This window comes from Carassius carassius, chromosome 42, assembly GCF_963082965.1.
Source record: "Carassius carassius chromosome 42, fCarCar2.1, whole genome shotgun sequence".
Classification (NCBI taxonomy): Eukaryota; Metazoa; Chordata; class Actinopteri; order Cypriniformes; family Cyprinidae; genus Carassius; species Carassius carassius.
The window spans coordinates 17314138-17338050 of record NC_081796.1 but is presented as its reverse complement, the minus strand read 5'-3'; the positions used below and the strand labels follow the sequence as shown (position 1 = coordinate 17338050).

Genomic DNA, 23913 nt, shown 5'->3' with positions numbered 1-23913 from the left:
AAAATATTTTAAAATAAGCGCATACATTGTCTGTGTATTTTTGCCCCACACAAGCACTTACACAAACACAGAAATAAAAGCTTTTCCCTTTTTTTTTTTTTTTTTTTTTTTTTTTTTAACGCTACCACTTTTATTGTCAGGATATTTGTTTCATGTAAAATATTTCATTACAATACAGTACAATGCATGTTCAATCTGCTGTCAACACAACTTTTGTCATGAAGTTCTAAGGCCAATCTTTCACACATAACAGCCTTTCTGACAGCAAAATGGAAGTTGCTGACCTCTCCAAAAAGTAAAAACTAAAACATTAAATTATTAACTACTAAAATCAAGTTTGTTGTTTCTTTTATACCGCCTTCTACCAGTATGATGCAGCAGGGGGCACTAGAGGTTCTCATTATGCTTCAGTCAGCAGCTCCAGCACAGAGAATTCGGTCCCCAGCAATGGGCTAAAAGAGTGAGTGCATGTATGTGTGTGTGTGTGTGTGTGTGTGTGTGTGTGTGTGTGTGTGTGTGTGTGTGTATAAGGGCAGACGGAGAGACAGACAGACTGACAAACGTCATTCTGTCTTTGCTGGCAGTCACATAGCAGCTTTGAGTCTTGGAGAGGCCAACAGATTTCAAAGTGAGGGGAAGAAGGACTGGGGCTAAAGAGGATGGATTGTATGGTGGATCTCCACCTCACTCCAAACCAGTCTCACTACATAGTGCAGCTGTTTAGTACCACATATTGAGAATGTTTGTTGCTTTTTTTTGTGTGTGTTTTTCTTTTTTTGTGTGAAGTATCACAGACTTGCAGCGAGGACTTGGACTATCACCTATGGAACAAATATCTGCTTTTCATCAGCTTTTTTTTTCATTTGTTTCAGTCTATTTTTTTTATTTTTCTTTCTCCTTTTGTCAGCTGAATATAATGTTAGCTGTATGATACGGTGATGTGTTGTTAGGTTACAGTTATTGTTCCTGCGGTGGAAATGCTGCACAGCAAAGCGCCCAGTGGGTGGGGCAGTTTGGCTTGGGTCCACACCCGCCTCTCTAAGTACATTCTCCCTATTGGGCACTGTGAGAGGGGGCGTGGCCTGACTCAGTAGCGGTGGGTCTGGTGTGAGTACTGTGGAGGCTGCTGGGAGGTAGAGGAGTATCCCATGCTGCTTTGGGGCAATGATGTGCTTGGTCCTGGGTTCTGGTAGGCAGCATGTGGATTGGTGCGCTGGAACACAGAAGAACAGCATTCTGCATGCTTTAGAAGCAACACGTGATTCGAACTTTACAGAAAACGACAACAACAACTCATGGGGTCTGACTAACTGTTTTTAAGACCTTTAAGTGGCACTTTGCTGCTCATGCATGCAGCAGCAAGCACTCAAGACACAAATGAATGCATGTAAATGGAAACTTTCAGGATCTAGATGAAAGAAAACATGGAGGAAAATGGACTGAAAGGTTATCGCAACTAAGGACCAAAATGAGATGATAGTCCACCAGAGAAAACATGAATACAAACAACTGACTAAATGTACTAAAAATGAATAAATGGAAATATTTGCTTAAATTGGCTCGATTTCACAGAGAAAGTGTGGTTTAATCTTTTTCCTACACACACACACTATAGATATACATATACACATTATATATATACACTATCATCTCATTTTATATATATATATATATATATATATATATAATTGATATTAAAAATTAACTGAAAGTAATAGTAAAACCTTCTACATAGTTACAAAAGATTCCTTTTTCAGATTAATGCTACACAAAAAATTATATATTTTAAGCAGCACAACTGTTTTCAACAATGGTAATAATAAGAAATGCGTATTGAGCAGCAAATCAGTATATTAGAATGATTTCTGAAGGATCAGGAAAGATAGATGCTGGATACAGGAATGAATTACAGTTTAAAATACAGTTAAAATAGAAAACCAGTTAAATTCTAGCAATATTTCACAATTATAACATTTTATTGTATTTTGACAAAATAAAGTCTTGGTTGGCACAAGAGAGTGCTTTCAAAAACATGAAAAAAAATCTAAGGACCCCAATCGTTTGAATGGAATTGTATATTATAAAAAAAAAAAAAAAAAAAAATAGGAAGGCAAGTGACTGGAAAAATTGGACATTCATCAATTATTGTGGCTGATAGACAACAGAAGGTCCATTTTCAAGCCCGTTTGTAAAATACAACAAATAAATCCCAAAGGTTTATGTTTACATGTGTTACCTGGTAATCTGTGGTCATGATCAGGCCACTTGAGGTAGTAGTGGGCGGAACCACTCTCACCTTCTTCAGAGGCGGGCCTTGTGCGTGGCTGTTGTCAGGGTTACCTGTGTGCCCCGCCCCATTGGTGTGGTTGTTCCCCTGCTGCTGCTGGTTTTTCTGCAGTTGTAGGAGAGAAAGAAAATTACAATGCATAAATCTCAATTAAAAATATAATCCAACTACATCATATGATAATTAATCACATATAATTTCATAACGTGGGAAAAGGCCTCTAAATGGGTCAGGGGGCATGACTAAACGCATGCTTTTTCAAAAATTACTATATATAAAAAAAATTAAAAAAACCTAAATGGACAGAGAGACATTCACACTGACACAGAACTACTCAAAAAGCAGAAAGCACACATTTCCTACTTTATCTGCCTTGTCTTCCGGCTCCTCTTCTGTCAGGAATTCTCGTTTGGGATAAGGAATCTGGCAGCCAGCAAAGACACTAAACAAAACAGAGCTATTTTAAATGTATCCTAAACAATATCTTATGTAGGTAGAGCACTGTGGTTGCCCTAATTTCAGTATATAAACATTAATGACACAAAAATCCTAATCATAATTGTTCATTTCATGAAGAAAGCTGATTTTGCGTCTAAAATGACTCACTCAGACGTGGGTAAAGGCTCCTCCAGGAAGTACGAGTCTTGCATGGCCTGCTCGGATGTGATTCGGCGGATTGGGTCCATAGTAAGCAGCTTTTGCAACTGAGAGGGAGTTCATAAGTTAACAGTTGAATATATGAGAACGAGTAAATAAGATTTGCTTTTCTTTTTGCCCACTTACCAAGTGGAATGCTTTGCTGTCAGGTTTGACTTTATGTTTCTCCATATATTTTATAAGGCTGCAGTTAGTGTACCTACAGCAAGAGGAACAAATGTCATGAAAAACTGGATTAGTATGACATTTTTACAGTCAAAGATGAAGTCAAACTAACGTATTCCTCCTAAAGTCTTTCATCAACGTAGAGTGTTCCGGCATCTTCTTAATGTCCTCCCAGTCTTTATCTGAGAAGAAAATTAGATTACAAAGAATATCAGGACAATTGACTGAAGCATTGTGAACTATTAACAGTAAAGGCAAATATAAAAATTAATTTGACAACGTTATTTTAGCAATATTTGTATACTAAGTATTTTAAATATTTCAAATTAGCCTTAATTTATATATCTTCAGCTTTTAAATTTTTGCTTACGTTTTAGTAATTTCATGTTTTTGTCATTTTTATCATCATCATTGTATTTCTTCCCCCATTTGGCTATAATTTATTTTGTTAGTTTTGTTTTAACGTTAGTAATAAAATTAAATTATTAAGAGGAATCAGTACCTCATCCAGAATTGTTAATAATTCCATCCTTACACACACAGAACCTTATAAATATTTAAATAACAATTGATTTTTCACTTCTGTGGATTGTTTCTGCAAGAGAAAATGACCTTTGACTCTTTAAAAAGACATTGAGGGACCTGTAACAAAAGTCTCACAGTCTTCACCGAATCGACTAGATTTAAATGTTAAGTGGATGATGAATACCTGCTGGAAAGCCCATGACATTAAAGATCCGGTCCAGCTGATCGTGATGGTAAGGATTACTGGTCTTAATGTCCTCCTGTCGACAGTGGAAGATGGGCTCTGAGGTCAAAAGCTCAGCAAAGATACAGCCAATCGCCCAGATATCTGAAAAAGAGAGAGAAAGTCACCAAATCTAGAATACACTTTTTAAATGTGCATTTGCGCGCGCACACACACACACACACACACAATCATCTCACCAATGGCTTTGGTGTAATGCCTGGCTCCCAGGAGCAGCTCCGGTGCTCTGTACCAGAACGTTACAACTACAGGATCCAGATCTGCTAAAGGCTTCAGTGGTGAGTTGAAGAGTCGGGCAAAACCCATATCAGCTGCACATATGGGACAGAATTTTCAAAATGGTCACGACTGTGCATCAAAACACTCTGATGCACACATCTGTCTCCTTTTTGTCACAAGAGAAAGGAAACGGAGCTGATGTCATACCTATCTTCACACGTCCTCTTTCAGGACCTTCTCCCATTACCAATATGTTGGCAGGTTTCTGTGGCGAAAGAGTCAAAGTTCAGAGCTGTAATACTTCCTCTCTTATTTCTAATTTCAGTGTGATAACTGATGCCGTAACTTCTTTTCTAAAACTTCTTTTTAGGATTTTGAAAACTTACCATGCATGATTAATCCATTATAGCCATGAAACAGTGTTTTGCAATATATATATATATATATATATATATATATATATATATATATATATATATAAGCTTGGTTCAATTAGCATTAATATTTTGCAAGAATTGCTTTATATTTATTTAGAATTAATTCATGCATCATTTGGCAAGTGTTATTTTAGTATTACGTAGAGGTATTTCTTTTTTCTGAGCCTTTTTTTTTTTTTTTTAGTTTTAGTAATTTTGTTATGTGTCATTTCGATTTAGCTTTTTCGCATTTCTATTTTTTATTTCATCTCATATTTTTTTTAAAAATTCAAATACCAAAAACTAATTTCATAAAATCAATGCTCAACACCAGCAGTGTTAAATTATGTCCTGACAAAAAAAAATATATATATATTTTTGAAATGGTGCCACCTACTGGAAATTGTCGTGGGATTTCTAATAATCAGCCAAGTCAAATTAGCTACATCTGGATAGACGTTAACTATTCAATATATCAAATAGAATCTCACCAGGTCTCTGTGCAGGACCCAATTGGCGTGCAAATAGTGGATGCCATCCAGGATCTGGTAGAGCAAAGACTTTACCATCCCACGGGGCAGCTGAAGAGGCTTCTTATTGGCCTTGGAGGCTCTGTGGAACTTGATGATGTGCTACAAAGACACGTAGACCCTCAGCAAGATACGTACTGTATACAAACATTTCTCTGTGTGTGTGCATGAGCGTTTGTCTGTATGTTACCCAGAGGTCATGTTCAGCGTAGTCAAAGAGAAGCCACACTTTGCGGTCTGCATGTGACAGGAAAACCTTCTGCAGTGAGATCACATTGGGGTGCTTCAGTTCACGCAACAGCTGCAGGGAGCAAACAAGAACCAACACACACATGCTGAGACACACATCTACAGAGCACACAAAATCACTTCAGCCTGAAGTATGCTTATTAAGAGGACAGTATGGCCAAAATATTTGTTTATTCACCCTCTGTTGTTCCAAAGTTTACAGCTAAGGAAGACAAAAGCAGAAATTTCAAAATAATGTGCCAGTTGCTCTTTTCCATGCAATTACAATGAATGAGGACTGGAGTTTTGAAGCTTCAAAAGGACACAAAACATCATAAAAGTGATCCATATGACTAATGCACTAAATTTCATGTCTTTCATGAGTTGTGCTTTATCATCATGTCGGAGCTTGATGGTCCTAGCTTTCATTCACTTTCATTATACTGAAGTCATATGGATTTGAAACAACAAATGTCATCATAAAAATAATGATCCTTGAAATAAATCCTTAACATCACATGAGAATATAAAGTAGACACATTTTCTGAAAAATTCATTGAGTTAATAAAAGATTTTAACTCTCTAAAGTATCCTCAGAATGCTATAAATGTATTTCCAGGAACTTGTTTAACCAAGATGGCATGTGGCAGAGCTACTTGAAGATCCTCTTGACAGGAGCACGTTTAAAGCTTGATATACTTACTGCTATCTCTCTGCAGGCAGACATAGAGATCCCTGTGCCTTCAATCTGCTTCAGAGCATAATCTTTATCATCCTTCCTGCAAACAGACATAGCAGCATCCGCAATTACTCTTCGGTACAATACATTTCCCTAAATCTATACCTAAAGATCATATTAAACCTCTTATGGAGTGAAATAATCCGCTGGGAAAGACCAAGCAGATGATTTTGAGTTTAATTACCAGCACACCTTCGAAAGCTCACAAGTCTCCTGACAACTAACAGGAAGCAAGAGGGTAATGTTGAAATGAAGTTCTACAAAAAATTTCTGCCTATAAAATCTCACAACGCCCTGTCCAGTTTCTGGGGAACAAATTAGCTGTAAACCGCTCATAAACAATCAGCTTCTAGGTGAACAAAAACATCTTTAAATGCTTAGGACCTTCAAGTGAGACTTTGGCTGCCAGGCAGTCTGGACTTTAATAGCCCAGCTTTGGGTCTGTCTGATGGGTCTCACTTAATGCCAGGCACTCCAGAACCAACTTACAGGAACTCATCAGCAGATCCATTCTCACTCCACCAAGACAGTCTGCAACTGGTGTGAAATAAAGATAGCTGCACAAGAACCAAATAACCATTAGAAGTTAAAAATCTAATTAGAGTGTCGAACAAAATAAAACAAGTCCCATGTGATAGCACTAAATACAATAAAGTCCTATGCAAATTGGGAGGAATGCTATTTCATATGCCTCAATATGACCACCGATGTCCTGCAGACATTGAGGGTTATTTTTCAGTCCAGTTTTCCCACCAAAAAACACTAATACAAGAAAAATGTAGAATGGGCTACACAGCTCTACTTTCTAATCAATGAATGTGAAACTATCAGTCATGGTTGTTTGATTTCTTTGCAAGAAGTAATTAAATAAGGGTTTTAACTGACACTGCAGCTGGAATCAGACATTTAAGGCACCATTAAATCAGTTTTATTCTTTAAATGCTATAATAGAATTTTAATAAACACAAAGGATGTTTAATGATTTGAATTCAATTATGATAATAGGGCCCTATGAAAATTGTCAGACATTGTGTTTTGTCGGTTTCAATTTTTCTGGATTTATGATTTAATACATCTTTATTTTTCAAAAATGGTGGTAATCAAGTAAATGCATAAAACTTGCACAACAACAAATTGAAACATGAACAGAAAATTGTGATAGAGTGATATTCCTTAAAAAATCATGTCTTTAAAAACGGTATTATTATTGTATTTGTTACTTTAAGTACATCTTAAAGTATTTTTTTGTGGCTTAATATTCACAGACACTAGACCACATTGTGATCTGATTACAAAATAGTTCACTTGTGGTAAATTCTTCTTTTGATTTATTCGGTGACATTCCATGTTATACAGTAAATTCCATTTTTATGACCGAATTGAACGATTTCACAAGCATTTTATGCACCATAAAAATCAAAGGACCATACAAATTCAGCAGACTATGTGTGGCACAATCTATTAGAAAGCCTGAAAAATGACTTGGGTGTTTATAAATGATCTAATCCTAGAAAGGTTACACTTGTCATACTGTTATTCTCAGCCCTTTGATTATTGTGTTAGAAGAGAATCATTTGTCCTTCTGTGGATGAAGAGCACAGTGTTTTTGTCTCTGATGTGAGAAAGTTTTGGAGAATATATTCCTATCGGCAAGTTACCAAAAACATTGATAGCACAAGAATTTCAACTCCCTTTTCCCCCCAACAGAATCCTAATAAAACAAACCTCTCAATTCTCCTTCCCATCTGTATTTCTACCCCCCCCCCCCCCCCCCAACATCTGTATATGAATATTAGTCTTTTTTTTTTTAATGACGACAAATATATATATTTTACAGAATTAGAGGTGCTTTGTTATACACTGGCCTTTATTCCTTGGATGGCTATTGTTGACAAACCAATATGAAGCATGGCATTTCAAGGCTGTATTGATGTTATAACAACCTTTCATAATCCTTAACATCTGCTGTAATTAACTGGTAAGTGACACCACTTATGCAAGTCACTTATGCAACCAATGCAGTTGCAGAGATACTTCAATAAGGCAGCAGAAGAGAAAAAGAAACCCGAAAAAAGAAACCTGAAAAAGGCTTAAAAAGATCCTCTTCTAAACCTGTGCAGGGGACCAGGATCTCCACTGTAAAATCTCAAAAGCGATGTCAATCACACCAGCATCAATGGATTCAGATGTCGACATGAACTTGGGAGACTAATGATATATTAATACAGCTGATGTGCCAAGCGCAATGGAAGGGAACAACAACAGAAAATCCAAGCTATAAATGTAACTAGTTTAAATATGAAATTATAGGCAAGATTCTATTAGTTCACATGAACTAACAATGAAAAATATTTCTAAAGCATCTTTCTAACAATTAAAGAAAGTGAGCTAACTTTAACAAAGAATAATAAATGAAAATGAACAAAGATTAAAAAAAATACCATAACAAATCTACCGCTCATTGTTAGTTAATGCATTAACAATAGGACCTTATTGCAAAATGTTACCAAATTATACAGAAATAATACAGTCTAAATAAAATATGAAACTATTAATTAGAATTCTCTGCCACGACAAAGGCAATATATAAGGCTGCTATAATGCTGTATTCTATACACATAATGTAGAGCAGCATCACAGCCTCCTTTTAGACTAAAGATGCTGATTTTATGCAGTGTCGTGTATTTTGGAGCTGCAATTTAGACAGCTGCTTAAAAATGCCTTTAAAAAAAAGTGTAGTTTTTGTTAATGGTAAATATAGTTTCCATCATGACGAAGAAAAAACACATGATGCTGCAAATCTAAATCTGCATCAAATGCACCTGTTTAAGCTCGTCGATCACAACAGCACTCGCGCCTGCTGACGTACATTCACAATCCCCTCAAAATAAGCCTCCGCTGAAACTGTGAGCTGTGCATAATGCATATCAAACTCTCTCTGGAGACAAGATACGTGTCTCTCTGAAACACCAGTCCGAGGGCGGACGACACACGGTGTGTTTTGGCCTCTGAGAGCTGAACGCGAGGCAGCGCAGGCCTCGTATGTCTGCACAAGTCCATCCTGCGAACTCACCCATCTTTCCTCTTTGCTTTGTACACATGGCCATAAGTCCCCCGTCCAACTTTACATCCCTCGTACTCAAAGAGATCCTCGACTCGTTCTCTCTCCCCGGTGAGCTTCACTTTGAAATCATAGTCCATTTTCACCGTTATTCTGGGGATCCGGGCTGTGGTTTCCTTCTCTTTAAAGCGCCGCTGGGGAGGCAACTTCAAGCCCCGTTTAGACAATTAGTTGCCTTCCCTCGCGTCGCTTTTCAGCTTAACTAAAGAGTCCACATTTACTGCGATCAGTTACGGGCACCTGAGACGGCGTGTGAAGCAGTGTGCTTCTGATCTGACAAAAAGTGCAGAGTGTTATTGGACTATCGGTCGCTTTCTTTGATATTTCTGTACAACTGCGCTGCTCAGCCGGTATCTCACCCGGGAGAGTTGAGCGTCCACGTACGGTAATGTCGCAAAACGTCGTGAATGCATCCATAGACATGACGGCGAGGAATCATAGGAATGGGCTTTGTGGCGCACCACGTGGATTTTAACTATTTACTGAAGAGCGCTGTTGTTTTTCAGTTTTATGCTTATGTGCATTTTAGTTTTAAATGTTATTGCATTTGTTTATTTGACATAGAATACTACATAGAATAGGATTGTACAAAATGTAATTAATAACAAATTCGCATACTGTAGCTGGTTTAATTATGCAAACAATAAAATATAACTAATAAAACAAAATAGGCTTATTTTATCAATTACTCTCGATATAATATTTATTAACTATAATATTGAATGGCCTTTCCGCTTTAACATTTATATATAAAATACATAGAGGAATGTACAAAATATAGGCTAATTAATAGCAATGCTAATTATATCAATAACTATCAATATAATATGTATAAAAAATAAAATGTGATGCTTTTTTGCTTTTAAATTTGTACAAAACACTACACTCATTATAGGATTTGATGTTGTTAAGATTGATAAGTAAATAGATCTATAGATGGATAGATACATACATAAACATTCCCAACTCTTTTCAAAATGAAGCATTTCATTGCTCACAAAAAAGTCATCCATCCTCTCACTGTTAATGTGTTTTTTTTACCTTTATTAACCCTCTTCTAATAACAGACAGGCATTATCAGTGTTAAACACAACACACACCTGCAAACATATATAATTCTTTCAAATAATAAATACTGAAATGTATAAAAGCAAATTAACCTTAATAACATTATTATTACATTATAAAATATAATAATTCAAGTCGAAAATCGATACATATTGTGCTTCTCTCCGAGGAGGCCAAAATATTGGATGAGAAAAAAAATCAATGAGCAAAAATAAAACAGCGACAATATTACAAATATTACATTCAAAAAGTGTATAAATCACTAATTTTTCTAAAAAAAAAAACATTGTCCAACAGCGACATTTTTAAAGTAACAGCAGGAGTCTGCGTCTTTCTTGCCTCCCCTGAGCCCATTGAGTTTAAATAAACCCCCTTAAAATAGACAAGATAGTCTTTGCATGACCTGACATATTATTCGTATCCAAAACGAGGCGATGTGAACATTATGGAGCGCTAAACACCAAAGTCCCTCTCAAGGATATTTTTAGTCTTTGTGCTCTCATGAAGTGTACAGTATATTTCATTTGTACTCGAAGCCAAGGGCACTCTCTTGCTGAAAGTACAAAACGGCCTCATACAAGTAATAACTTGTTTTTATTATTATTATTATTTATTTATGATGATTTTTTTATTGCAGGAAAACACAAATAAAATAAGGCAAAATAATTAAAAGATAACTATTAAAAAGAATAGCTGACAAGTTCACAAATAAAATATTTTTTAAATTGTTACTGCCTTGATTTATTTTGGAATAAATGTAAAGTAAAATGTAAAAAATGTTTTTAAAATACTCGGCTTTAACAAATATAATATTTATTACATTGTTAATGTAAAAATATATATATATTTTTTCTGATAGTGTAAGTAATTATTGTATTATTTTATTATTGTTGTATTTATGTGTATGTATAGTTATATAATGTGTGTGTGTGTGTGTGCCTGTGTATTAAGTGCATTATAGTGTTGTTATTGGTGTATTACTGTGGGAACTGTTTTGGCGCACTCGGTCGTTTGTCCGGACAGTTGTCTGTGTGGCTCCGCTGGTCCCATCTTGGCTACACTATAATCAGAGCGGAGAGGAAAGAGAGCTCGTCCATATTACAGCTGCTGTTTCAGGTACTTACATGTCTGTTACTACCTTCGTTTCTTTATTTGGTTCTCATTTTGGACAGTGTTATTAAATTTCGTATTTTCTGTTACATGCTTGTGTCAGTGACATGTTTTTCTCATCTTGTAAAAATAATGATCTAAGTCTTTCATTGGCCCACAGTTAGCTTGCCAGCAATCTGTCGACACCATCAAAGGTGTTGCGCATTTAAAATGACAGCTCGCTCCGTCGCATGGTTTGCGTTTGCCCGATTACAGACAACGGTGACAGTTTAATGACAAATTTCAGTTGTAAATTTCATCCTGTGTAGAGTGCTAGCCCAGCCTTTTTATTGTCTCTGGGATGGTTGCTAACTGACATGGAACCCGACTTTTTCTTTGTCATGTCCCTCCTTTAACCGATGCTGAGTGGATAGTCTGGCTGTCAGTCATCGCTTCTCGGATGCTGATTGGTTGTGAGGCTGACAGTCCAGTTTTGGTGCCTGACTTGTTCTGCGGTGCTGTCTGTGGCCTACTGTATTATAACAGAGCACCAATACTGTTTGAAATTATTGAGGTGTTATTCATATGAATTAATGTGACTCTACTGTCAACGTCACTTGGCTCTCGGTGTGTTTTGACCTGTGTCAAAGGCGTTTTGCTTCCATACTGGGATTTCCAGGTTGCTTTTCTGAGGCGTTCATTTTGTAGTGCTGTCTCCTAACGGTGGCTATGTTTTAGACATAAGTTTATGCTTCAGACTCTCCTTATATATATACACGATATTTTGAGTATATTTTCTTGCTGTCTCAACTTAATTGTTTGTATGTGGAGCTGGTTTGCATATTAATATAGACCATGATTTCAAATGGGTAAACTTATTGTTAGATATATATATATATATATATATATATATATATATATATATATATATATATATATATTTATATTTATATATATATAGATGTAGATCTGTGTGTGTGTATTTGTATGTCTTCTTTTTTTTATAGAAGATGAATCGTTGACAGTCGTTCAATCGTGACAATCGTTGACAAATTTATTTTTCTTTTTCTTTTTTTTTTTTTTTGCATATTCTTTGATACTTATTTTAATTATCTACATGTCATTGTATTTTTAAAAATTAATTTACCACAGAACCAGTTGATAGTTGATAATATTCACCATATCTATATGTGGTGACCAGTTACAAGACCACAAATTTTACACATTCCCTTATAAACTGAAATATTAATGTTGATAAGAAAAGTCCTGAAAAAGAAAAGCTACACATAGCGGAATATAACAAAGATGGAGTTGTAACTGGACAGCTTAAGTATCTATTGAACAATTTGTGTGATTTTTTTATCTTGTAATGTCTGTAAGCAGCGGTTTCTGTGGTGATGGACCCTCCCGGCGGCCGAGACGAGCGGCATCGTCAAGCGGAGCGGCTTCGGCGGGAGGAGGCATACTATCACTTCATTAATGAACTGAGTGAGGAGGAATACAGACTAATGAGAGACAGCAATCTACTGGGAACACCTGGTGAGAACACACCGAACCTGTCCATATGCAAAGATGCATGTAGTTTTACGCATACACAGAGAAATATTTAAAGCATATTATAAAATGTAAGGCATGAGGGAGTACAAATTTCCAAACCTAATCTTTTACTTACATGAACAATAGATGGATATTAAATAAGGTGTGTCTTTGTTTGATTACAGGTGAAGTCACAGCAGAGGAGCTGAGGCAGCGTCTGGATGGTGCAAAGGAGCGAGTGTCATCTCAGCCACGCCCCGAAACACACCCACAGAGCATTGAGGCAGAGGGCAGTAGCGGTAAGGACATAAAGGGATGGTTTTGAATTATGTTGCTCAGCTATACAAATAATTCTACTTAAAATGATCAGCTGGTTTTGTGTGCAATAAACACCTTGCAGGCAGAGTCACAATGCAATTACAAAACAATTCAGGATGCATCTGGATTTTTTAGCAACAGTGCAGGGGCATAAATCTTGGGGTTAAGGTTGTGATGATATACAGCCTTATGTAGCCATAGTAAAACATGTATGATCTGACCCCCTATTTGAAAAAGAATGTTTTTGAAAAAAGGCAATTGAATGCATCTTGTTGAATGAAAGTAGTCAAGGAACCAAATTAGGTTGTGCAAGTAGAAACAAGCCAAATAAACGAAAATTGTTTTATTACTTACCCCTATATATATATTGGTAAGATATAATATTGATGAATATTTTTTTCTTTTCCAGGTGCAGTCGAGCCAGGTTCAGAGACATCTAATGGAGACTCCCTGTTGGAATGGCTGAACACTTTCCGGCGCACGGGAAATGCCACGCGTAGTGGGCAGAGTGGAAACCAAACATGGCGTGCCGTCAGCCGCACCAACCCCAACAGCGGCGAGTTCCGCTTCAGTCTTGAGATCAACATCAACCACGAGCAACCCGAGCCTGGAGAACACAGCGACATCCCTGACCCGACTGATCTTTCAATGCCTCTTCCTCCTCCTCCTCCTCCTCCTCCTCCCCCAGTGTCATCTGTCTCTGCACCAACAACCCCTTATAACCCCTCAAGTTCTGCACTTTACTCAAATCAACCCTCCACACCATACTCTACGGCCAGGCCCACCCTAGGAAGGAGGGCCCCAGTGCGCCGCACTCGCAGTAGTACGGCTCCACCTTTAACGCCACCTCTGACCTCGCAGGCTCCTCCCACATCTCTTAGGAGGAACTTGCCTTCTTTGCCAAGCTCTCCTCCTCCACAGGCTCCACTCGCTTTTCAGTCTCAAGAGCAGGATGGTGATGCTGTAAGGGGTCAAATACAGGTCACAAACTCCTCAGTTAATGCAGGGGAGGGGCAGAATGGAAATGAAGGCCTAGACTGCCCCACTGCTCTGCCTCAGTCCAGCCCCCAGGTGGAGCCAGCTGCCCGTGAGCCACAAAACAGTAGGACTCGTTCACGTGGTCGCGTGCGCAGGGCAACAGGAGCAAGTGGGGTTTTGTCTCGCTCTTCAAGACGTAGCCGCTCCCCATTGGACAGAAACCCTGCCTCTAGCGTTAGCCCCACCCATAGCAGCAGCGCCGCCCCAGTGGAGTCCACTGGAAGTACTGCTGTTGCCATGGAGATGGGCGAGGCTGCTGTAGAGCCAGCTGCTCCTACGGATCCTCCGGAGGCTGGTGAGGAAGAGGGGGAGACGCCTGTATCAGGTGCCGGAGGTGTGCGGCGCCACCCCACGATCATGCTGGACCTCCAGGTACGGCGCATCAGGCCAGGAGAGAACCGGGACAGGGACAGCATTGCCAGTCGCACTCGCTCTCGTGCTCGGGCCGCTGAAAACACGGTCACCTTCGAGAGCGACAGTGGTGGCTTTCGACGAACCATCTCGCGCTCGGAGCGTGCGGGAATCCGCACTTACGTTAGCACTATACGCATACCGCTGCGACGCATTTCTGAGACAGGCCTTGGCGAGCCCAGCTCCACTGCGCTAAGATCGATCCTGCGCCAGATCATGACAGGCTTTGGTGAGCTCAGTTCCCTCATGGAGACGGAAGCGGACTCTGAGACAGCTACGCCCAACCAGGACTCCGCTTCTGCTGGCGGAGCCCAGGTGTACCACGTTAGTAGTGGTGAGGGCGATGTGGCCCATGGTAGAGTGGAATCGGCACGAGAAGGTTTAGTGACAGGAGATGAGGAAGGACAGGTGCGGGTGAGCAGGACTGGGACAGAGGGACGACCTAGCAGCAGGGACACTAATAGTTTGGTGGAAAATGGGACGTTGCCCATCTTAAGGCTGGCACACTTTTTCCTTCTCAACGAAGATGAAGATGAGGAGCACCCAAGGGGCCTCACCAAAGAACAGATCGACAATCTGGTGACACGCACTTACGGTCAGGTCAACCTGGAGGGCGAGCTGGGCCGTGCTTGCAGCGTCTGCATCAACGAGTACGCTCAGGGGAACAAGCTGCGCCGCTTGCCCTGCACCCACGAGTTCCACATCCACTGCATTGACCGCTGGCTATCTGAAAACAACACCTGCCCCATCTGCAGACAGCCTATTCTGTCCAGCCATCAGGAATGATGTCAGGCTGTAGCTATCAATCAACAGATTGAACAACTGACTTTTGTTCCACCATCGGTGGCACCTGTACATAATTGCTTCAATGTTTTCATTCTCTGAGATCCATTGTATTCAAGCTAAAGGTAGAACCAAAAGCAGAAAAAGACTATAATGCAGATATTTAACAAAGCTTTATTTTTTTAGACTCCTTTCGTTTTCATCTCTTCCTCTTCTTTCATTCACCATTATTCTTTGCAGACATATTAACAAATGGCGTGACTAACTTGGACAGAGTTAGGAATGTTAGCTTCAACTAAAGGTGTGGTTACATTTAGTGCTATTTGGCGAATTTTCGTGGACTAAATCCAGTTATTTTAATGGGTACCCATGTGATCGGGAATTTTGTGTGAGGGCGAACAATTTCCTCATGTAGAGTTTGCTAGGGCTGCAACTAACGATTATTTTGATAATCGATTAATCTGTCGATTATTTTTACGATTAATCGGTTTATGTACTTATATTTTAGTTTTTTCCATTTTCCCCCCAAAGTAAAGTATTAATAAAGGGTCTTTATCATTCAGCATAGATTTTTAAGAGATTTTTATAATTTTGCATTGTCATATCCTCATCACAAATATACCTGGAGTTGTTTTATTATGTTTTAGTGATCCCTTGTCAAACTCTTCTGCAATCAAAACACTGACCCATACTCTATCAAATTTCACAAGGAGATTTCAAATAATGTTTTCACCATGGCAGTCCTTAGAGCTCCTAAAGTAGTTTAACATCCCGAACAAAGCTTATTAAGGAATCTTTCAGAACATATTTTCACGAAGAATAAGGATAAAACAGAATAAGATTGCAGTGCGTTGTATTTTATTATTTACAGGGAAACAGCTTTATAGCTTATGCTGTGAAATTGTAAACAATCCTTCGAATAAAGTGCCAATGGCATGAAACCTGAATGGAACTCAATATTTAAAGTAAAATCCATCAGAAGGTTGTCCAGTGTGAAAAAGAGCAGTGAATACTTAGAAGAAAAAAGTGCATTTCAAATATCTTTACACATTTACCTCTCTCTTTCAGTCATAATTAGGCTGCACGACTGAATTATGAACTGGTAAACGACAAACTGATCACAGAACATGTTTGTAAAGCTTTAAATGTTAACTGTTAAAAAGCAATGTTATCAGCTTTTACAACTAAACATTTGCAAACAACATTGTACTGGAGAATCTGCACAAATAAAAGGCTTAGGTTCACATATCGCGCCTAAAACGCTAGGCGCACCCATAGACTGTGCGCACCGCTTTCTCCTCCTTTCCAAAGCGCTCGTGCAGAAGCGCCCCTGAGGCGTCTGCCTTTGCTAAGCAACCATGACGTGCTCTCTCCTTGAAGACGCGGAAATTTCAGCAAAGGATAAATGGATTTGCAGCTCTAAAAATCGCTTGCAGTAGCTCTGCTACTAAATTTATTTCAAAATGGGAATCCATATACAGCTATGATCAGCTGTTCCTTCATCTTGGCTGAGCTTTTAACGTTGTTACGGGAAAGGATGAAGCTGATTGGTTAGTTCTTGTCACATGACCCGCGGTGCGCTTGCTGCATTCTGAAAAGTTGAAATGTTTTTAACTCGATGCGGTGTGCACGCGCCTGGAAAAACGGGTGCGTCGCGACCGCGTCGCTTCCATTATGAGCGCGCATACTGCGCGCCTACATTGGAAATAACGAACATGAGCGCGCAAAAGACGCGATATGTGAACGGTCCCTTAAACAGTTCAGTAGTGCAGAGTTTACAGGTTAATCTCCTTTTTTGAAGGCTCAAAATAAAGTACTCCCACATCCTGCTGAATGCTGCAGAGACGCCGTTCGGGAAGCACGTGACATAAAACGAGGCCAGCTATTGGCTATTCGCTACTTCTCCTGTTGTACTGGCTGAGTAAATCCTCCGGTGGCTCATTCTACTGCCACAGTTTGGTCACCGCAGATTTGAAATATGCACGAAATAAGCCGCTTACGGCAAATAAATTATTTAGCAACGAATCGATGACTAAATTAGTTGACAACTATTTTAATAATCGATTTTAATCGATTAAATCGATTCGTTGTTTCAGCTCTAGAGTTTGCAATGGATTCACATTGGCAACTCATTCACTGCATTGACCAACAGAAAGTAGCTTGGTTTGGAAGTAACTTCTCTGTGAGCTGTGCTTCATACATCACTACACTATTGACAATAGACCTTGGATCTTTTTTTGCCTGCGAAATTTCACCAAAATATAGCTGATGCAACTGCACCTTAATTCTATCTCACTTATGAACTTTAAGTTTGGTGGTTTTAAAAAAAAAGGGATAGACCTCTTAAACCTCTTTAAAGACATGTAAATATATGAATGTCTGTGTTTTCAGTTTTAATGGTAAGACATACTCTAGAAAGAACCGTACACTGGTTCATTCGCTTTTTCAAAAGGAACCTTTACTTTTAAGCGCTTGCAGAGAAATCCACCGGTTTTTGAAGCTCTATGAGTCCTCCATGTAAATGCTCTTTAATGTTGGGCAGTGTTCTTTTAAATGCGTTTTCAATCAAAGCAGGTTTTTAGTGTGATTTTTAATGGTTTGATAAGAATAGTCATGGGATATGAATGATGCATCTGGTTGTAGATGAATTTGTCGCAGAAATTCCATCGCTGAAATGCATCTGCATCTTTATACTATTGAAAATGGCAATGAGCAACTCCACATACACTACAGAACTCAATTTTTAAGTGTGGCCATTATTTTCCTTGTGGACTAAATATGCTTTCCACTTTGAGTGTCATTACATTTCTAATGAGAACAAGTCATTTGCATTTGAACAAAAGTTTCGGAGTGCCAATCGGATTATATGATATTGTATGAGCTAGTAGGTGCATGTTTGATTGGTACCTGCATATAAACCCCTGCACATAGTTCACAATTTTTTAATGAAAAGCTGAAATTGATTATCACTTGAAAGCACTTATCAGCCGCTGCACTATAAGGCAGTACATTCAAGCCTGTTATAGGCCAGACTTCTTCCAGGGCAATGCAAAGATAAAAGAAGGCAATGAAAGATACAGAATTGTGATTGTGTATTGTTATGTTTTCCTACTTTTACCCTTCACGTTTAGCTGTTTTTGTAGTTTTTCTCATAACATGCTCTGTACCGCACACATATGTCCTGCCCTGCTTACCTTCCCTCAGTATTTTACTGCACAATGGTTTCACTTATGGCCTTGTCTGAAAGCCCCGTACGCTCTGAATTGCCATTTTGAACCCTTCATGCAGTGTTGCTCGTTCCCCATGTGAGGCAGAGCATGAAGTAGGACTTCTGAATGAATGATCATGAATGTATTGGTACCTTGCTTCTTTCCAAGGTACACTTTTCCACAATGTACAATAGATGTCTGCTTATGTTTCAGGATCTTAATTAAACAAAGACAGAGTTTGTTATTCAACACCTGTTCTCTATGTTATTGTTTTCTTGTATACTAAAATATCCCTTTATTTTGACTGTATGTTGTGAGGATGTGTGTATGTTCTGTAAGAAGTGTGAATTGAAAGTATGCGCGTAGCAAATGCGTGTGTATATTGCTGAATGGATCAGAATGGCTTTTGAGCTGTTGTGTATCTGCGAGTGGGGGATCTTTGGCCATGAAGTTTAGATATTTAATGATGAAAAATTAACATCATTGAACTATGACTATGTATTGTTATAATGTGATGCTAAAACAGAAGAATATGTATTCTGTTACTATGTAATAAAATAAATTGCATTTTTTCTTCTCTCCTCCCTAAAAATGAAATGATTGGCATGTTTTGTTATTTTTTTCTAGCAAACAAATAGGCTTTTCATACATTGAAAAAAAAAGTGCTTTATGCAGTAAATTCTACTATTCCATTCAAATGTGTGGAATCAATTTTATATATATATATTTTATATATATATTATATATATTTTATTCAGCAAGGATTCAGTAAATTGATCACAACTGACAGTAAAGACATTAATTTAGTTATAAAAGACTTTGAAATAAAAGCTGTCTAGTTGAACTTTATATATATATAATGGCTTAATAGTAATGGCTGCTGAAAATACAGCTTTTTCATCACAGGATAAAGTTACATTTTAAATTTTATTTAATTAAATAAAAGTTTTTTTTTACTAAAATTTATTGTAGGTTTTTTTCTGTATTTTCTTTTTAAAAGTTCATTTTATCAAATAATAGCACAATTGACATATATTAGTAAATAAATTAGACTGTTGAAGTCCAGACCACGCAAACACGTAACGTTACTGTACAGCTTAAACTGTCAATTTGGGACAGGCGGGGTCTGATGACGGAGGGCTCGCGGATTCGCCTGAGCATTTTCACAAACAATAATGCGACGGATCAGCAGGATGACAGAAGCGCGTTCCCGACCCAGTGCGCGCGGCTGAGCGTGACCCATCATCGGGAGCTATGCTGGTTTCATCAAACACCGCATCCCTGAGCCTGTGGCCCGCATACCCAAGCTGAAGCTGGAGCATGCTATCATCTCGCTCCTGCTGCTGGAAGCTCCACACATGCGTGCAGAATGTATTTCAACAGACGGTCGAAGAAGATCCACAGCGAGGGAGGTAAGCGTGACATAATCTGCTGACATGGGCGACGTATATGGGGACTGTTTACGCATGTTTTCTTTTAAACTATGTTGTACCATTGGATATTCACATGTTCCGCTATGTGTAAATTATTATTTGCTATATAGTTTACTCACACACACAACATATCTATACACACACATACACAGGTCTTTTGTAGGTGACCTGTCATTTTCGCTGTGTAAACAAATAGGTTCCTCGGGTGATTTCAGCTGGTTAGCGGAGGTGAAAAATTAGCGTCAGCTGTTCTTTTGAGATAAACTGTGATGCGGCTACTATAAATCTTATCATAGATCTGCATAGACCTTTGAGAGAGAAACTCCCTGTTAGTGGTTATTTAGATCATCACGTGACTGTTTAAGGTCTGCCTCACCTGTTGAGGTCACGTGCCCCTGGTTAAACTATATCCCTTTTTATTAATGACTTTACATACATAACATATAAGAAAATATTTAAATTAGATGCTCTCATGTAGCAGGTACAGACTTAGTTACATTTAAGGTTTATTTTTGCAATTTTCTAATATTGTTCAGCAATTTTACTCACCCAATTTCATTACAAATATGATAAAAACGTATATATATATATATATATATATATATATATATATATATATATATATATATGTGTATGTGTGTGTGTGTGTGTGTGTGTGTGTGTGTGTAAATAGAATTCAGCCCACTAAAATTGAATCACTTTGACTTTATATGGCTGGATTAAATGGTTTTGAACAGAAAGGAAATTGCTGAAATTAAAAATGTTATAATGATGAAAATTTTTTTAGTGTTAGCATCAAGCAGTATACCTTAAAAGGACCTTCCTTAATATTTATTTAGCAATATGGCAAAATTGAAAAGATCCACTTGCTATTTATAAGAATTTGTTTTGGATTTTAGCAATAAGGTCTGTTGTTTTATGCAAGAAAGCATTGCTTTCCAAATCCATGCAATGTAGGTTCAAAATCAAAAGACTGCAATCCACGTAAAGAAAATCACTTACAGCATCACTGCAGCCTTTTAAGTGCTCTGCTCTGAGAATTATTATTATTATTACAAATCTAAGGAAAAATTTATATGTCATTCTTCAGACATCAGTGTAGTGCCTGTTAGGTTGCAAAATACTTAATGCACCAAACAGGGGGCAAGTGTACATTGCAAGTACAGTACAGTACATGGCTCTTGAGATTTAAATGTTGGTGGCAGGTTTGGGAGATTGCAGAGTTTTTCGGCAGCAGGTCTGATCCAGCATGTTTAATCGGCAGGGTTTTGTGGGGTAATGACACAGAAGGTGAAGTATTTTTGACAGACTGACACATATGCATTGTGGATTACACTGAGCATTTGTTCAGAGCGTTTGTTTGGCCTGCTCTGACCCAGCATGTTCCGGAATTAGCATGCAGGGGCCATATTCTTGGTAACTTAATTTGTAATTCTGTGAAACGTGCGACTCCTGTTTTTCTTGTCAGTTGGATACCTTCGGTAAAGTTGCATTTGGGCTATGTGATTTATTATATGCATTGAAGAATTAGGCTATCTTTCAGAAGCCATAAAAGAAAGCAGTTTGCTAATTGTAAGTCCTCTCACTTCTGCTTACCACAACAGGAGACTGATAGATGTTTTCCTTTAACTTTGCTCTCCGTACGTTCATGTACAAGTTGGAGCAGAAGCAAAAAAACATGCATGTCAAATCAAGTGCTTCTAAATACACGGTGTGGTCAGAGTGTGCTGTTTGAACAGTCATTTGACAAAAGATATCCCTCTGATGTAACTTTTGGGTTGGGTATCATCAAAGAGCCCTGTTTTAGTGATCATCCGCAGTTCAGCGTTTCTGTGCATCACTTTTAAGGGCCACATGGGGGCAGCAACTGTAAACTCATCTCTCAGGGTAGGAAACGGATCTATTTTAATGACTTATTAAAATGTAAATAAATATGCATATACATCACACTAAACTGATGAAATGCAGATAAGTCTATTTTTTATATTTACATCAAAATATAAAGCTGTATATAAAATAAACACACATTATACTTTTCATATTTTTCTCTTGTAAGAACGCCAGTACCCTTAGAAATGCTGCTTAAGGGTTCTGCTTCTACAAACGCTTTGCCAAACGATGCTTCTTCTTTTAAAATAATTAAAGGAATAGAACTACATTAGGGTAATGAAGGCAAAAGGAATATGTGAAGTAACTGTCTGCCTTCATCATTCACTGATTGAAATACTGCTAAACATTAGCCATTAGAGCTATTCCTCACCTGATTAAAATAATGTTTCGTAAATTATAGTCATCTACATTGTACAGATTCAGCACTGTGGAAGGATGATAGTAGAAAAATAAATATTAACTCAAAATTTAATTTAATTTAATTTTATTTTATTTTATTTTATTTTATTTTATTTTATTTTATTTTATTTTAGCGCAAGTCTGCTCACTCAGGTTATTATAAATCCAGTTTGACTTATTATCACATTAAGCTTTTTATTATTATTATTTTTTTTAAATCACAATTATTTCGAATTGAGAGACGTTTTAAGGGAAAATAATTTTTTTCATTTCATGTAACAGAGTGGTTTATCATGTTAGACAGAGAAAAATTGACTTGCTTTGTGTTGTAATGTGAGACATTATTAACTTAAAGGTGATGAGTGGAAGCCAACAAGCTAAAGATCATATATTTTATCAAATAAGCTTTTTGTAATAAACAAAAATATTTCTGACATGTCAGGCACCCCTTGATAATCTTAAAAAAAAAATGCTTTCTTGCTTGTATCAACCAGTGACCATTTCTCTTCCCCAAAAGCATTTTAATAGTGTTTTGCTCCATGGTTTTACTGACTTGATATCTTGTGTTGTTTTTTGTCCTACGGCGCCCCTTGTTGGGCTCCTCCAGAACAGTTAGTGTTGACCCCTCTTAGCCAGGACTCCCCCATCCAGGAGGGCGAGCCCGTGGGCTCCAACATGTGCCCCGGCCTTGCAGACAGGTTTGAGAAAAGTGAGTGCACTCCACAAGCTGGCCGCTGCCTCTCGCTATTGCTTGGAGCCTCACAGGTGCATGAAGCCTCCCCTTCCTTCAGCCCACACTGCATGGATAGACTTATAAAGCTAACGTTCTCTGCAGTTTTCATCACATGCACAAAGACTTGGCATGCATTAGGTATGGGCGGTATGATGTTATATATTGTGGTGATGATTTCAAGTGTGTGTTCTTAGAGATGCTGTGTTATATGTTATTGTGTTAAACAAATATGTGTGAATGAGAAAATAGAGCGTGCATGAGGTCCTAAAGGAATACTTCACCCCAAAATTAAAAACCCTCAGGCCATTCAAGATATAGATGTGTTTGTTTCTTCATCAGAACAGATTTGGAGAAATTTAGCATTACATCACTTGTTCACTAGTAGATCCTCTGCAGTGAATGGGTGCCATAAGAATAAGAGTCCAAACAGCTGATTAAAAACATCATAATAATTCACAAGTAATTCACACAACTTCAGTCCACCAATTAACATCTTGTGAAGTGAAAAGCTATGTGTTAAAATTGAAACAAATGTTTTAACTTTAAACCATTACTTTTAGCGAGCCCATAATCCATAATAACATGGGAGTCCATAATCCAAAAGTAACACTTCCTCCTGTGAAAAAGTCCTCTCAAATAAAAATATATCAACATATGTCATGATTCTGCCTTCATGTCCTGATTTTTCTCTAGTCTTGAGGCAGGATCATGACAGGCCCGTGTTTTGTGTACAAGCACATGGCCTTGTCTTTGGGCCATGTGCTTATGTTGTCTCGTTTCCTTGCCCCGCCCCCCTTGTTACCCTAGTTTGGTCATCATTGATTTACCTGTTCCACCTGTTGTGTTTATTATTAGCCTCCCTTTATAAACCCCGT

The 23913-nt window shown here is 38.0% G+C and overlaps 3 protein-coding genes across 6 annotated transcripts in view; 2 read left to right on the top strand and 1 right to left on the bottom strand.

Annotated features, from left to right (window-relative positions):
- Positions 1-461: 461 nt before the first annotated feature.
- LOC132123968 (cyclin-dependent kinase 8-like) lies at positions 462-9555 on the bottom strand. 2 transcript variants are annotated; one of them, XM_059534670.1, is made up of 13 exons: positions 9084-9555; positions 5975-6050; positions 5234-5344; positions 5005-5145; positions 4305-4362; positions 4058-4189; positions 3819-3962; positions 3222-3291; positions 3071-3143; positions 2894-2991; positions 2651-2729; positions 2237-2392; positions 462-1213 (listed from the first exon to the last, which is right to left on the bottom strand). In XM_059534670.1, the coding sequence occupies exons 1-13, from the start codon at positions 9209-9211 to the stop codon at positions 1088-1090; spliced, it is 1392 nt and encodes a 463-aa protein (XP_059390653.1). In that variant the 5' UTR covers positions 9212-9555; the 3' UTR covers positions 462-1087. The 2 variants fall into 2 exon arrangements, with proteins under 2 accessions (XP_059390653.1, XP_059390652.1); XM_059534669.1 differs by having other exon boundaries at positions 2642-2729; positions 9084-9554.
- A 1632-nt stretch (positions 9556-11187) lies between these two features.
- LOC132123967 (E3 ubiquitin-protein ligase RNF6-like) lies at positions 11188-15663 on the top strand. 2 transcript variants are annotated; one of them, XM_059534667.1, is made up of 4 exons: positions 11188-11315; positions 12672-12827; positions 13010-13123; positions 13552-15663. In XM_059534667.1, exons 2-4 carry the CDS (start codon positions 12686-12688, stop codon positions 15375-15377), a joined length of 2082 nt encoding a protein of 693 aa, XP_059390650.1. In that variant the 5' UTR covers positions 11188-11315; positions 12672-12685; the 3' UTR covers positions 15378-15663. The 2 variants fall into 2 exon arrangements, with proteins under 2 accessions (XP_059390650.1, XP_059390651.1); XM_059534668.1 differs by having other exon boundaries at positions 11256-11315; positions 12669-12827.
- Positions 15664-19757: 4094 nt separating this feature from the next.
- The window catches only part of LOC132123966 (phospholipid-transporting ATPase IB-like), a 55779-nt gene continuing 51623 nt past the window's right edge, over positions 19758-23913 (top strand). The window contains exons 1-2 of one of the 2 annotated variants that reach the window (XM_059534658.1): positions 19758-19995; positions 22913-23014. In XM_059534658.1, coding sequence (XP_059390641.1) covers positions 19953-19995; positions 22913-23014 — 145 coding nt within the window. In that variant the 5' untranslated portion in view covers positions 19758-19952. The remainder of the gene's footprint in view (positions 19996-22912; positions 23015-23913) is intronic. The other variant, XM_059534659.1, reaches the window with a different exon arrangement.

Coding starts and splice junctions, on each gene's coding strand:
- LOC132123968 (XM_059534669.1), bottom strand. CDS start 9,211: ATGGACTATGATTTCAAAGTGAAGCTCACCGGGGAGAGAGAACGAGTC. Junction 3,292..3,818: donor TGTCATGGGCTTTCCAGCAG/GTATTCATCATC, acceptor TTTTCTTCTCAG/ATAAAGACTGGGAGGACATT. Junction 3,144..3,221: donor AAAGACTTTAGGAGGAATAC/GTTAGTTTGACT, acceptor CTCTTGCTGTAG/GTACACTAACTGCAGCCTTA.
- LOC132123967 (XM_059534667.1), top strand. CDS start 12,686: ATGGACCCTCCCGGCGGCCGAGACGAGCGGCATCGTCAAGCGGAGCGG. Junction 12,828..13,009: donor CAATCTACTGGGAACACCTG/GTGAGAACACAC, acceptor GTTTGATTACAG/GTGAAGTCACAGCAGAGGAG. Junction 13,124..13,551: donor TGAGGCAGAGGGCAGTAGCG/GTAAGGACATAA, acceptor TTTCTTTTCCAG/GTGCAGTCGAGCCAGGTTCA.